This window comes from Centropristis striata, chromosome 7, assembly GCF_030273125.1.
Source record: "Centropristis striata isolate RG_2023a ecotype Rhode Island chromosome 7, C.striata_1.0, whole genome shotgun sequence".
NCBI classification, from domain to species: Eukaryota; Metazoa; Chordata; class Actinopteri; order Perciformes; family Serranidae; genus Centropristis; species Centropristis striata.
In genome coordinates, this window is record NC_081523.1 from 30,578,820 (window position 1) to 30,595,471 (window position 16,652).

General features: G+C 41.7%; 1 protein-coding gene across 1 annotated transcript in view; it reads right to left on the bottom strand.

Annotated features, from left to right (window-relative positions):
• cux2b (cut-like homeobox 2b) overlaps positions 1-16,652 on the bottom strand; it is a 100,113-nt gene that overhangs the window by 23,237 nt on the left and 60,224 nt on the right. The window contains exon 4 of the mRNA XM_059336928.1: positions 9,557-9,635. Coding sequence (XP_059192911.1) covers positions 9,557-9,635 — 79 coding nt within the window. The remainder of the gene's footprint in view (positions 1-9,556; positions 9,636-16,652) is intronic.

Consider the following 16,652-nt stretch of genomic DNA (forward strand, 5'->3'; position numbering starts at 1 on the left):
TATAGTAAGGGATCTCTCACACATGGACAAGCCAGGATTATCAATCAGTGGCAGGGGAGTAAAGTAAAGTCAAATTTAAAGTGAAGGGATATAACTTAAGTCTGTATACAAAATTAACCCCCGTCAAAGTAGAGCAGCAGGGTTACTCTCTAAGGGCCCGGGATCTACAGTTTGTGAAGGAGAGTCCAGAAAGACTGCTGATAACTTTGGAAATAGAGCTAATTGATGTAGCTAATAAGAAGCACCAGGGCTTCTTTTTAGAGCAGCTCTGATGGTAAATCCACCAAATAAACCCTGCAATAGAAGAGGAATTCAACATTAACCCGACCGCTCACATTCCTGTTAATCAAGAAATATACCACAGCTGACGAGGCACTATGTACATCAGGTGAGTCACATCACTCTCACGGCAAAATAAACGGATCAATTTTTAATTCATCCCTTATCTTAATTATAGATGATTGGATGTCTGCTCTGAGGTCATGATAACTGATCGGGCAACAGCAGCTCGTTTAAACTAATAAATCACAGGACATTTAATACATAATTTTCTCTGGTGAACTGAGGACCAGCTCAGGAGGAGAAGAGCTGAATGGCAAAGGGAGGTTCAATAACATCATTGTGAAACATGAATGTATTTGTTCACAATGAATCCGACATTGAAAAGATATTTCTGGTTTGTTACAACTTGAGTCATATTTAAGCCAAAGAGGTTATGTTTTCAGTTCCATTTGTTTGCTTGTCTGTTTGTCAGCAGCATTAAGAAAAACCCAGTATGCTTTTCAAACGGATCCCAATCATGGGGTGGATATGCAAATTATTCTTTACTTTGACGGAGGTAACTCTCCGAGTACTCTTCTAGTTTTGTAGTTTGACCATCATCTGACCGTTTTTCTTTTATAATTACAACCCCAATTCCAAAAAAGTTGGGACTCTGTGTAAAATGTAAATAAAAACAAATGCATCAAATTCAAAGGGGTTTATATATTAAGGGAAACAAAAGTTTCCCAGTTTGACCATTAAATATATTGTCTTTGTGCTGTGTTCAATTAGGTCACCAAAGATTTGCAAATGTACTTGTCAAAGTAGTTGAGATGAGATCTGGGAACATGGTGACAATACTTTAGCAGCCCAATGGGGCAAGAAACAATCAGACAAGTTGTAAACAAGGTAACAGTTTATGCAGATTTACAACAATTTGAATTGGAAGTAAAACTGACCTAAGTACCTATTGCACTGAAAATCTGTGCGTACAGCAGGATAAAATTAAACCAGAAGTCTGAAAACTGTGATGGATGTTTTGGGGATAATTTTACTGTTCACCTTTTCTTTCTCTAGGTTTGGCTTTCTTTTCGTCTGACTTCTTGTTTAAATTGAAAGAGAATTATAAATTACATACAAACGGAAAAATAGGCTGAACGGGTTCAAGTACATCATCAGTTTTTATTGAAATGTTTAACTATTCATTTTTTGCCAACTGATTAAAAGTAAAAGAGTGCATGTGCAAAAAAAACTTTGATTTGAAAAATGCGGTAGTGATATTGAAAATTTTTGTTTTTGTGATTGTTTCTTTTTAATTTTCTGTATGAACTGGGAGTCAACATAGCATGAAGCATGGCTTAAGCACGGTGCACTGGAGGAGGAGTTGCATTGAAGCTCCTATTGGTCTGCAGCTGGCTCTGTGTGCATCCTCAGAGGTAGAAATTACAGCGTTATTAGTACCACGAAACAAAAAAAATAAGACCCAATTTGCGATAAACCCTGACTTTCTTACAGCCAACAAATGTTAGCAAGACTTTTAATTGTTTTTATACATCCTCTGCTGCATTGATATTGAGTTTCATCACTTTGGCTGAGCGATAATGAGGCTGCCACCCTGTAGCTGCTTCCTTGTGGTCACTGCGTTGCTGTGCTATTGCACATCTCAAAGCAGGAGGCAGATACTGTATCTGGCTGAGCCCTCAGTCCAGGGCGAGCCAAAGCCTGTCAGAAGCTGGACGGCTCAGCGGACTGCAGGTGGCACCATGGAGGACGGTGCACAGGTTCAGGATGTGTGTCTAGGTGGGTGGGGGTGGACCAGGGTGGTGTGCGCCAAGACAAGCAGGTGTGTCGGGGCGGTCCGTCTTGGCCCTGTCAGCGATACACCATCATTAGGCGGTGTGGGCGCAGCAGGGTGCACCATTATGTCTCCCTGGGCCCTGTGTAATTACGCTCTGACATAATTAACCCAGCAAGCCCATTAGCCAAGCATTGGCTGGCTGAAGAGAGAAAAAAAACGCTATAATTATTTGTTGTGCGCATGTTAATGAGGCCAGCTGTGTTCCCATCATACAACACGAACAAATTAATTTACAAGGCTGTGCTCCAAGGTTTTTTCTTTTCATTCAAAACAGTCTTGTTTTTTTTCCCTCTGAGTGGACTTCAAGGTCCATAAACACGCTCTGCCGCTGCTGCAACAAACAGTAACACTGCTGTAATATTGTTGTCAAGAACCAAAACTAGGTTGAGAGAACACTAAGTCTTTACTTTCACCTTCACAGGCAATGTAAAGTGATATAAGGTAAGATAAATTGCCATCTCTTTTCCTCGATTAGAAAAAACACAAAACTGCTTGTCACAAAATCATAAACACGACTTTTCTGTATGCAGTGCATTTTAAACCAACGAGCATTTGATATTCAGATAGCAAACCGAAGTGTCGCTTTACCTTGATGTGGCAGAAGGAGTGAGAAATACTAAAATAAAAAGATAGGTGGAATGAAAAAAATGATTGTGGGAAGCGGCGGCTTTTGTGTGTGAACAAAACAAAGCTGAAAGAGAAACTTCTTAACCTGTTCTCTTTCATTGCTGTTCCATGTCTTTGTTTGACAGACTGAAGGACGGAGAAGGAATGACATCAATACCGAGACATTTTAAAGCTCGGAACAAAGAGTGGAGCCAGAGCTAGATAGCATTTAAAATTAACACAAGATGCTGCAGTGAAAAAAGAAGTTCCAATGACATACAAACCAAACTTCACTTGAAATGATCAAAAAACTAAACAACATACCTCACATTCTTATTTATGAGACATGTCAGACAAATCACGATGAATTAGCGTCATCAAATACACCAGTTTATGGTCTCCACATTTTTGAATCCCATGGTAACATCTTATCTGTTCTCAAGCATACACACACACATGCAGACATTTCCCCACACACACAGTTGCTGTCTTTTAAGAGCACACTCTCTCCTGGTCCCTCTGGGGTCTCCTACTCCACAGGGATCAGTTGGAGAGGCCCAGCTCTTTTATGAACATAATGCATTATTAAGCACCTCAAACATCTCCTGGGCCTTTGTTTATTACTGCTCTTATTAATCACTTGTGCATAATCTCGTCCCGCCCAGAGAGCTTTCATTTTCCATCAGCTTTTATACGTCCTTATTTTCTGAGAGACTGCCACAAATGCACGCGGCCCTCCTTCTTCCCTCTCATCCTGACTGTAGGTACTCAGCTGCAAAATTACAATAAAGCCAGCTTGCTGTGCCTCGCAGGCCTCTCTCGCTGGTGCTTGCTTATGTATATGAAAGGTTGAAGAAGGACAACTATTCTTTATGCATTTGAATGTCTCTGAATTACTAAGGTCAGTGCATTCTGTTCTGATAATCTCATAGCCGAGGGAAACATCTGATGTGAATATGTAAGGCACTTATAACCATCTCATTTCACAAGAAGACATGTGACTTAATATGACAAAAAGCTGCTTGTGCCTTTGCTCTGCTCCACAGTACCGCTGGTCACCACTAGCAAGCACTGTTGCCATAACATTCCTACTAACGCACACTCACACACATACATAAAGACTCACACACCTCAGACATGCCGTAGGCCCGGCGCACACACATACTTAGAGGGGTGTATTCAGATCAGAATCTTCACAAACTCTCAGTGAGCTCCCCGCTCAGATAAAAGGAGCTGTGTTCTAAAGGAGAGAGGGAGTGGGGTGGATCCTGAGGGATGAGTGTGTGCACTGAGAGGAGGCGAAGAAGAGCAAACACCTGGAGCGTCAGTCTCAGGGCTACGCCCCTGGCGACAGGGCCTCGCTGCTCTCACAGAGGTGGCAACAAACGCAGACGTTCAAACGCCACTCGAACACACGCACTCACACACTCCAGCAGAGAAGAGGGGAGTGAGACGGCGAGGAGGAGAGGAAGAAAAAGACACAGCAAGTTTGGTGCATCTCTGGGAAACCGATGAATTCGGGCAGAAGCTGCCACTGTTTTTTAGCGTTCAGTGATCAGGACGTGTTTATCTGCACTGATCAAAACCGTGCGGAGGTGATATAAACATTGTTAGGGAAACACTGTTAACAGGCCTCTTTCAAGCCCCAGACTGGGTAGGAGTTACAGTGCACAGCATGGGGAGATGTCACAGGCAAATCAAAATATAGAACGCTAATGAAACACTCCAGTGGATTGACATCTCGGCTTAGGGGCCTCATAAAAGGCAAGAAATCACTTCAATCACTTGCATCAAGAAGTTATTTTTGTTCTGAGTTTACTGTTGCATTCTAGTTGCCATTGAACAGGCGCATTATCTTGCATTAACAAAGTGAAACATTATCATGCTGGAATCTCACAAATGGAACGGATATGTTATTTGTATTCAATAGTCGGCACGGCAAAGTGGATAACTGATATGTGACCAGATGTTAATGATAGCCAGATACAACAGGTCACATATTGAGCTGCTGCTGCGTGTGCCCCTGCCCCCCCTTTCCTTGTTCGCCTCTCGCATTCATTAACTCTGCTGTTGGCCCGTTCTGATTGGACTGGAGGCCTTAGTGTCGGCACACAAATGAGCACGCACACACACACATTGAGAGAGAGGCACTTTCAAATGAAATAATAGGAGGGAAAAACGTCCTGCAATGAATAGTAATAACTGCATTAAGATTAACGAGCACGGCGTGTAAAGAATAATTGCATCTGTCAAAAGATTAAAAATACATGAGCTGTAGCATTTGTTGGGGGAATGGTGGGAACGCTCACTGTTGTGTTTGAGGGGCAGAGAGAAATGAAGTGGGGCCACAGCCAAATGACTGTCCTCCGGTGTACCTGAAGTCATCCATTCTAGCGAGGGGTGGGCTGGAGAGGGGGGGAGTTGTGACCTTGGACACCAGCAGCAAGATGTACAGTGACAAACAGGCACAGGATACTGTAGGCCCTCCTCACAGATGGCAGATACTGCTCAGGCCGGACACAGAAATACTCTCAGTGGTCTGCCCTTTGTTTGGCTGCAGCCGGAGAAGAGGGGGATATCTGGCAACGGAAGCGCCTACAGTAATGTTGGGATCAGTCAACACTAGAGTTTCGCCTATCGAGACGGTCACTGTGTCAGATTAGGCAATCAATGAGTCGTAGATTGTTGCTGTGACTTGGCTGAAAGACATGGCAGACTACAAGTTGGACCCTGACCAATTGTCGCTTGCCATCTTTCACAGCTTCATCTTCATCATCATCTTCTGCCAAAGTTACAGTTATGCAGAGAAAAGTGCTGTGAGCTGCTTTGGGTGTGTCGCAGAAGTGTGAGGACTTGGCGAGAGACACTATGTTTGGACAAAGTGAGGTGTCGTGTCCCATTGGGGGGTGGGTGAGGGGGGCTTACCGTGAGTTGGATGCAGGTTTGATTTTGTTTTTTCTCTGTGTGTTTCATAGAGAGCCTGCATGGCCAGACTGCATCACTGCCCACAGCGTGAATGTACATTGTTGCCTTCATGTTCAGCTTTGGTATTTGCCCTAAACCTAGACACAAACTGAAAACAACCAAAGAATAAAAGAAGTGGACGAAACTACTTTGGCGTCACACATTGGTTTGTGGTGGGTGGAGCTGGGTATGAGGACGCCAAGTTACCAGCTAACTCTAGTACTCACTACCATCCATTTTCATGTTAACTGTGACAACAATTGGGATAGAAGAAAGGGACAGCCAACTGCTGTAAGAACGCTGAACAAACATTATAAGGCACCTAAATGGTAACTTTCACTCTGTGAAAGGTCAAAATTCTAAGATGAAAACACAGAAATGTAGCCTACATAGTATGCCGTAGTAGCGACCTGCCTATCCCAAGGTAGCAACACCCTAAAGAATAACCTGCTTTATCCTCTATTTTGCTGTAAGTAAGACCATAATTTATGGGCTAAAGGTGGAGTAGTAGTTAGCACTTTCGCCTCACAGCAAGGGTTCAAATCTGGTTTGCAGCTTTTCTATGTGGAGTTTGCATTTTCTCTGGGTCCTCCGTTCTTCAAAATTACATCATGGTGTATTAAGATTACTTGAAACTAGCGATTGAGATATAAAATGTTTACTGATACAATAAAAAGTGAAAAGTAGGGTAATTTTCTTACAGACTATCTCTATTGAACAGAGCTACAAGATTAGCTTATCTTATTTGATATCGTACTTCAGCAGTACAAATGTGCAGTTAATCAGATTACCATAATGCAATTTACATGTAGTGAATCTGGGAATTTTATGGTAGGGGATTCTGGGGTAGTAGCCTTGGTGCAGTGGCTGAGTTGTTGGGAAGATAACTGCAGCCAAAAGAATAGAAATACACCTTTCACATGTTGTGTGCTGTCGGTAGGCTGGTTTATGTTATCATATAGTAAACCTATAATCAGGAATGGGCTGGTTTTGTCTGGACTTGGAGAGCTTTACTGTGACATTCTGGACTCACCCATTTAAATTATATAGTCAGAGTGCAACACGTCATACTCTGTTAAACCACACCCACTGGAGGGGAAAATAATCAGCAACACAATATGCAACCAAGGACTAATGCAATGCCCGTGCTTGCTAAAACATCAGATTTAAGCACGTCAAAGGATTATTTTAGCACTCTATGTCTAACCAAGGAGGATAAGTTAGCTGTTAGTAAGCTAATGTTAGCTTTGTGCTAACAAGCTAAGGCACTTGCAAACATTATACTGCATAGTCAGGGGTGCATTACCATCACTGGGGCCCTGGGCTACAGAACTTTATGAGGCCCCCCATTCCTAAGTGGTTGACACACATTTATTTTGTTTGATTCTCTTCCTTTTCTGAGTACCACTTGGGTGTGAACGATTCATTGTCGCAAACTACTAGGCTATATGTTGTTGTCTTGCCTGCCGCTTTGTGTGCCATCTACTAAGCTGCATGTTGGATATACAGGTATATCTCAACGCATTAGAATATGATGGAAAAGTTTATTTCCAGTAGTTCAAGTCAAACAGCCCCAACCCAGTATTGAGAACATATAGATGGACATACTTTTCAGAGGCCAACATTTCCATATTAAACATAGTTTTTAAAACTGGTCTTTTGTATTATTCAATTTTCATTATAATTAAAACAAATTAAACAAATGAAGACATGAAATGTTTCAATCTGTGTGTAATGGATCTATATGATGTGTTATTTCCACTTTGAATTGAATTACTCAAATAAATAAACTTTTCTATGATATTCTAATTTATTGAGTTGCACCTGTATGGTGTGATTTTGTTACCTTGTATCAATTTGAAAGATGTGGGAGGAAGGGAGGGGGCCTCTCAGTGTCGCACCCTCCCCATACCGATTTCACAGTTTTCCTACTCTTCCTACCAGTGCCTCACACCTTATTACCTGTTTTCCCTTTTTGTATTCCTAAAAGCTCAGTTGTTGTTTTTTGCTTTGATTTACAGGTGGGTGCTGTAATAAAAGCCATGGTTCAGCAAGCTAGCTCACGCTCCACCCATGCTCCACCTCTTTGCCCATTTTTGGATTAGCTGGGAAGTAAGGTGGAGTCAGGCACTGCCAAGATGGCGATGGCTGGAGCCACCAAACTGAGCTTCACTAAAGCTCTTCAAAAACCTTTGGTTGGTCATAGAAACTATGTCCATGTTTCATACGGTCTCAAGTTAAACCATAGTGTCTCTTTTTTTCTTTTCCAAATAGTAAATACAAAAGTTAGTGTGGCAATATTTAACATGTCTGAAAGCACCTTTTACGCAGCAAAGCTAGGTAGCAAATAGTCTTTACACCTAATGTAACTACTTCTGCTGTTAAGTCATTAATAACTTTAATTATTAGGTTATCATAATCTCTCTGTTAAGTAATTATTACATCATTAAAATAATGTAATACTGTTCTAAAAGCAATAAATAATGAGTAATTGATTCTGTATTTCAACACTGTTTATCACTCTGACTGAGGAAAAAAAAAGCAACTGGCTTCACTTTTTCCCAGTGAGACAGTGAAACAGACGGTCAACTGGAGGTAGAGAGAGGCTTGCTGTGTTACGTCATCTGATGTAACCTGACACAGGAAGGTCTACTACTCAATATAATGACCACACATTCACTCAGTGAATGAATACACTATATTTAAAAGAGAGGATAAAAATTATTTGAAAGTTTGACAAAAAAAAAAGAGCTGCGATAGTTTTTTTAACTTTAATATAAGAGTTCATGTTGGGTGACTGGCTTTTCTTTCTATTTTAAAGTCTTTGTTCTTGAACATAACAGCTCTTAGTTGACTATTCTCTATTTGAGAGGGGTTAGTGACAAAACAGATCCCACAAGACACTCCTGGGCTTGAATTAAGGCCTCTGTATAAAAGGTATAGGTCAGAAAATCAAACTGAATACATCTTCAAAGAACGGTATTTCTTATCAAGGAAATAACTCCATTCAAAGTGTGTGTGTGTATCTGTGTGTGTATGTGAATGTGTGTGTGGTGGTGCAATATCAAGCAGGGGACTTCAAGGAAAAATGGAGACCTTTAAAAGTCACTTGCTGCCGTCGCTATTTTTCTGACGCAGACTTTTATCTTGTATTCATTGAATCTGTAAACAGCATTCTCTACTCCTGCCACAAGTGTTTCTCTGATCTAGACTGAGATTGGGCTGCGTTTTGCTGCCGTCTCCTGCAACAAAGAGCAATACAGAACACGTGCCCCGGCACTGAAATAACAACTGAATAAACACACAATACGTCTTTCCTCTCTGCTCTAACTTACTGTCTTTGCCCCTCTCTCCCTTTTCCCCCATTGGCCTCATCAGGCCTGCGTTCCACGCGAAGCCAGACTTCAGTTGGGATTTTAATTGGCCCTCCACAATCAACAGCAGAGCTCCTCAAGGATGTGTTCGCTCCTCAGCCAGGCTACACTCAAGGACCAGCGCTGGGTTTTGAAGTGGCCTCACGCAGAGTTTTGGAAACCACTCTGAGAGCACAGACTTTGAAAAATAGATAAGAGCCACAGGGTATGGGGTTTTATGTATCTTATATCCATGTGCGGTTGCACCATATCTATCTATGGCAAGAAAATAGCTTTGGTCGGTGTGTGTTCATATGTACATGATATGTTATAGGGCTGGTCCAGAGATAGTAGAAGAAGTGTGATGGGGAGTTGATCTTCAAAATATGATCTTTGAGGGGGGAACGATAATTCTAGACGTAATATGTGTGAGTGTGGTGTTTATACTGCTGCTGCTGTTGTTGTTGTTGTTGTTTGTGAAGATGCACATCTCTGGTCTTAGTGGGAGACTCACCTGGGGCCTCGATAAGCTGTTTGTAGATTCCCAGGAACGCAGACTCGGCCTCCTTGCTGCGCTTGTTCAGAGCAACCACCTGCAGCGGAGAAGATGCCATTAAGGTAAACATTGACTGATGTAATCCTGGCATATGTCTTATTCACAGTGCACATAATATTTACATTTCAGGCATTACATTGACTTTTACACAGAGCAGAAAACACTTAAAATCTTAAATTGCCAACAATGAATCAATAGCAGCGAGAGCAAAGGTCAGCCTCACAGCATCCTTCTAATAAATGAAACATGTATGCATTCTGTATGTATTGTATCTTCAGCAAGTATAACAGAGAAATACTGGGCTGTTCATTTAGCTTATGCATAAATTAACCAACTCAAATGCTGATTCTACATAATAACCAGAGAAATAAGGCGTAAACTATGACGATATCCTCCCTGTTTAGCTGCCAAGCTGCTGCATGTTGCGAGGTGACATTTGGCCTGTTAAATGTAGGTGTTGGCGTGCACGAGAAGGCTCGCCAACGACCAGCAGCACTCGGCACCTGCTATCCTCTGCTCGGCGGGTGATGCAAACCAATTAACGATTCATTAGGAGGGACAAAGAAAGCGAATTAGCCACCACCTGGCCCCATGGAGAGGGCACCTGCACTAGTGGGTATGTGGGTTACCCTGCTCCCAGCTCCCGCTAAGACCTCGGGCCTGTTTGTAAGTCAGAGGACGCGATGCGGCTGCCTCTCGACATCCTCTGCTCTGCGACAGTAAATCAGATCAGGCTCGTCCAAATGACCCCCCGCTCCATAAGCAGACGTAATTCAAATTGTTGTCATCTATTGTCTATGTCATTTCTGTCACTGTTGATTACAGCCTCTGCCTGATCGGCTCAATGGACTCCACAACAGAGGGTCAAGTGCACTGTATGGCTGAGCCGGCATGCTCATCATCGCCATGGCTACACTTGAAAAACATTCATTTTGCAAAGGCTGGAAACACTTATGAGAATGGTGCTTGGTGGTGGTGGTGTGTTGGGGCTGTTTAGTGGGGTTATAAATAAGGTGTGTAGAAAACAGCGAGGGACGGAGAGCCTTTGATTTACTGGAAATGGCTGGCGTTTTCCCTGGGGAGGCATAACGACAGCATCATGTTTAAAGAAATATCATAAAGATCAAGCAAATCCCCCCCATCACTCCCACTTGGAGCAGCTCAGAGGAGTTCATGGAAAATGGAAAAGGCTGGAGCCCAATCAATACAGATGCAATAGTCTGCAGCTCTCAGCCAGCTCCCTGCTACACTATGCTGTTGTTTCACTCAACTATACCCCAATTTACCCCAACCCCCACACCCACCCACCCAACAAACTCCATCTGCCTCCACCCACCTACCGTCTCCTTATAGGACTTGACGTTAATGTTGGCACATTCGTTCACAAACTGTGAAAATGTGTGAAGCATGCTGGCCCCATAAACACTGCTCCCAGCTTTATATGTGGGTTATGACTACATCAGCAACTAGTGTTGCTACTGCTAAGGTTTGCTGTTCTCCCCACTGATCACAGATTGTTTTTATGTTTGTTTCATTTTCGCTATAAACATTACGTGACTCAATGTCACCACTAGCCAATAAAAAGTCTCCAACAATGACAATGGACAAAAGACTTGTTGTAACACAGAAGTTTTCTCTTGCTACATAAACGCTATCATGACTCCATCATCTTGGCATGTGGTCAGGAAACATCCCTGAGAAATATCAATTGCAAGTCAGTAAAAAATAAAATTATGTTTGTATGTTGCGGAGCATAAAACCTGTCATTATCTGTTCTTAATCAGCTAGCATAGTGTTCACTTGTCATGCACGCTGGTTCTAGTCTGTAAGGAACACCAAAGCATGGGTGCGACCAGTGGCTCACTTGTAAGATTTGCAGCACAGCCTGATTAATTTCCCTCTTTGTTTGCATGAGCTGAGTTGGCCAGTATGCTGTCTTCAGTCATATGCCATTCAATTATGTTCTGAATCATATTAGGGTTGTAAAGTATTTTTACAACTTCCATCAATCAGTGTAATCAATGTATTTGCCAACATGGGGAGTCATAAATGCTCCAACTGGTCCATCCTGGAAGTTTATATTATATCACTATATTTTATACATTTTCTCATCACATCCTTGGACTGAAATTAGTGTAAAACAGTTGCTTGACTGAAATATTGTTGATTTGCAGTTTTTTTTAGCTCAAGCTGTTACAATTGAGACTGAAATCAGGAGGTGTCCAATTTAGCTTTAACTCCTAATTACTTATTTTCTTTTTTTTTTTAAAGTGGTTTATGATAGCAGACACACATGTTTAGGTGAAAAAACTGTGAAGGGTGAAAATGTAAAAATCTCTTTTATATTATCAACCTGAGCTTATAGCTGAACTACACAGCCACTACAGCAGGGTGGATGAACCCACTGCTAGTCATCAACTTTTCACTGACAGTCTGCTGGCTGGCCTGACTTCCTCTGAAGCATATACATCAAATGAGGCTCCCAACTGCATGTGTAAAAAGCCTGAGATCCTGTGAAGGCAACAGCGAGGGCTCCATCTTCCAGAGATACGTGGGGTCTCCTGGCCCTCCATCATCCTTTAACGAGAGAACACGGAGATTACCTCCACAATCACACCATTAACCTGCCTACAGACACTAGCAGAGACATCAATCACACGCCTGCCTGATGCCTTCTCACGTTATCGCCCGGTATGCGTATAGATGCCCCCCCCCCATAACCCACCCTTGCTATCATCAAAGCGCTCTGAGGTGTCGTGCGTAATATGTGCTGATCAGGGAGTCATCTTCATCTCCATGCTAATCCACCTCCAGCCAAGGGAGTTCAGAGGCAAGAGTCTCATACTAACAGATAGGAGCAGATTGGGCGGTTGTACAGAGTAGTACAGCTTGAGGAAGAACTACATCTGGCAGATCTCTTCTCCTCTTTTGGATGCGAGATACGGCTCCGGCCCTGGCTTCGGCTCACAGCGCATTCTTTGTTTTCACCCGTTTTGTGATAAAGGATATGGCTACCGAGGGAATGGGCTTGGCCACAGGTTGATTTTACAAGCAGGAGTAAAGCCTGGGGCAGAGTAGCAAGAGAGAGACAAAGGAAACCTGTTAGCGCTCCTCCATAACTCTTCACGCAGCAACAGAGTGGGCAGAACACAGCCTCTGGGACAAGGCTGCTGGGAAATACTTACTGATAAGCCTTTGAGAATACTTACAGTACCCGCTAGTGAGTCTCTGTGTGTGAATCTGACTGTGTGTGTGTGTGTGTGTGTGTGTGTGTGTGTGTGTGTGTGTGAACAAGCTAGCATGTGTTGAGGAGAGAGAAATAAATGAAGGGTGAGAGAACAGACCTAGAATGAAGTAGAGGAAGCAGAGTGAAGGGCTACTGAGAGATATACAGAGAGAGACAGAGACACAACGGAAAAGAGGGGTTCCCATAAAGAGCGCAATTAGCAATTATGCAGTCATCAATTACAATTATCACAACTGGTGATTATGCAATTATCACTCTAAATCATCATTTTCCCCCTCTGCCTTACCAGTTTGCCACCCCCTGTGATTTGGTTGTTTGAGGATGGGTTGTGATGATGCAGGTGATTAGAGTGTGTGACGATGATGCGGTGTTGGGAGCATGTCAAGGCAGATCTTGCGATGTGTGTGTTTAAATAAGTATGTGAATGTTTGATTCATGTCTGCATCTGTGCCTGGGCATTCTCTGTTTTTTCGCATATGTGTGTGTGTACATGCATTGTTCATGAATACAATGCTCCCATCTCAAGGTGAATATGGTTGGTGCTGTGGGTGGTTTGGGGACAGCAAATGTATGGTTCCACAGTCCCTGAGGCCTCTAAATTACCTGTCATCTTCCCCATGATGCAAAGGTCAGTGCACAATCATAGGGAGTCCATCCTACTGTGCTGCTCACTGAGCGCCAGTCCAGCCCACAGGCTGACAGGATGTCACAACAACCCCGGTCCCGCTCCATGCTTATTAGAACAAAACAGTGGGAAGCCCACCACCACCGCAACACCACTTGTCACAACACCTTCCAAGAGAATCCACTGGATTCCTGACAAACATTCAGTTGTTGGTGTTAATATAAGTGTTGAGAAAATGAGATGAAACACTCTACTATTGTGTTAAATTGAACTAACATCTAAAGCTGGGAGGGTTTTTAAAAAAAAATCTAATCTGTATTGGTAAATCATTGTAACATCTGACTTCAATTTAAATTGTCCTTCCATTTTCAGAGCCACCATTTTGAGCCATGTGTAATGTCCACCTCTGCTTGCTTTTTCTTCCAGGTTATATTCTTGCAGAAATCTTTTACAATTATTGAGATTTCTTTCTTTCTTTTTTTGCAAATATTATTATTGTTACAAATATTTATCCCTGAGTACCATTTCTTAAAATGGTAAAATGGCATGAATAAAGTTCCATAGCACATCAGAAGCAGTGTTGGAAAGTAACTATGTAATGACATTCGTTTATTAAATTACAATAATGATAAATGTCTTGTTTAATTCATTACATTTACTGAGATAAATGGAGGAAAGTGTTTTTTTAGGGATGCCTTATATTTATATCAGTACTGAAATTATAGTCAATAAATTATCTGCTGATATAAAGCCAAATTGCTTCCACTGACTTAACAAGTGCAGCATCTACACACTGGCTGGTCAGCAGTACTGAGTATTTAAATTATCCCAAAGATAATGTCAAAGTATTTGAATTCATGGATAAAATTCTCTATAAAAGCCCAAGTATGTTGATGTATTTTAAGAAAAAAGATTTGGTTCGGTCAGAGCTATGGAATATTAAATTATCCATCTTTGCTCACTACATCTTAGCTTTTCCTACCCTTAACTGTGCATAAACTACAGTTTATGAACTTTTTTTAAAAATAAAAAAAGTGAAATTATTGGTCATTATATCAGTCATGATTTAGTTAAAAAAAAAATCCATATTGTGCACCCCTATTTTTTGGCAAATTTTATATATTACCACAGGTCAGCAAATGGGTAGGATGGCTTACAAGCGCTCAAATTTGAGTAATCTGTTACTATTACATTTGAAAAGTTACCATACCAACACTGCTCATAGGGAGCAGGGCAGTGTTATGTGTCTTCAGGAACAAAGGGTTATAGGATTTGAGCTGCATACAATAATTATTTCATTATAGATTCTTCTATAAAATATTTTTATGATTTATCAATTAAAAATAAATATGTTCATGTTCATATACAATCATATAAATCAACAAACTCAGGGGTCTGAAAAGCTGGGTGCAGGGAATTTTAGTTTGAAACATGACTTCACTTAATTGATAAATGATTAATAAACTAATTGCTACAGCTCTAATTCAAATTCATAAATATATACATTTATAATATTGCCATAAATAACAATTCTGTAATTGTTTTGATAGACTTTTCACTTCCTGTACAAATCAATGATTCAAACAAAAACGTACAGGTTGGTTCTATTCAATTGACAATTACAAAACTTTAAAACACATCTGATTTTGAATGAGATTTTGAAGAAAATAAAAGATGGATCTAAAAGCCTGCTTCACTTATAGAGGACCGGGAGATCTGGTTGTTTCAACACACAAACAATCCAGGGAAGAAATTTGCAATTCTACAGTTATGTGCTTTCAGTCTCCTTTATATGTGATCTGTATGTTAAAAAAAGCAAATGCAAAACCACCATTTTCTCCTCAGAAGTAGGGAAACGATCATATTTTAGCTGTGCCACCCAGCACTTTTGCAGCTGTCACTGCTGGCGTTTGTTTTGCGTTGAGTGTAGGTTCAGAGGAGAGGCGGGAGGAGAGAGATGAGTTGGTGCGGAGTGACTGATGAGTGGGTGGAGGAGAGGGGCAGAGGTAAACACTATTGCAATACAGTCTGGACGGTGAGAGACCCGTGTACACCCACACACACACTCCCACATACACACACGCACTTGAACTTGGAAGCATGCAAACACACACACGTCAAGTCTCACTCACGCAGATGCACACTACACACAGACTGTGTTTGAGGGCAGATTTAATCATGGTGACACCCATCTCGCAGCGGTGGTGCAGCATGGCGGTGGTTGTGGCCGTGTCTGGATGCCCGGTGAGATGAGCAGTCAGAGCACTGACACACATCTCGTCGCCACGTCAATTCCAATCAGCGGTGCCTGTCAGTCAACGTGCTACGCTCACAACGGACCGACGCCACCGCCACTGCAGAGCTGCCGTCTCAGTCAAATAAATGACCAAAGCTGACCAATATTCTTTTGTAGCATTATTCACTCCTGATGGAAATGCATGCTGCAACGTTGCAGTGACAGATACAGAGTGAAAATACAGCTTGATTCATGGAAGCCGGATGGGAGAGGCTCACCTGCATTTGAAAGTAGAGTAGAACATTGTACAGCTTATAAAGCTTGATAAAGCATTGATATATGTTTTAGGGCCATATTAATACAAAAAGCATGTAGGAAGGAATATAATTCTAGGGCCATGCTAGCAGTATTGTGAGGCTGTACTTGGTGGGATGGTTTGAGCTAAATGCTAACGTCAGAATGATAATATAGCCATAGCGAAAATGCTAACACTTGGGTTGACACTAACAACAGTTTTTGTGGTTTAATAATCCATTGACTATTTTGTCCAGTAGTCGTAACCAGTGGAACACATTTTCAGTGGGTTGCAGGTTTTTGCCTGGGCAAAAAAATCCTGTAATTTAATTTGAAGGGGACTTTTTATTCACACTCCTTAACAGCAAGTGGTGATAATGTCCTTTAATGCTAAAAGCTGGCATTCAAGTTCAAACTGCACAATCTTCTCATTAAATACTTTTGAGTTGAAAATTTGGGTTGTCATTACGGGGTGTTGGTGAGCCCTGAAAATAGACCAGTTGACAACCACTGGTCCTAACGATTAATTTTGTTTTGTTTTTTTACATTTTAGTTTGACAAACTGTATGTCATTGTATAATGCAGCACAACAAAAACCCAGAAGAACAGAGAGAAGTGTCAGCAAATTAGAGTGGCCCACCTTAAATTTTGG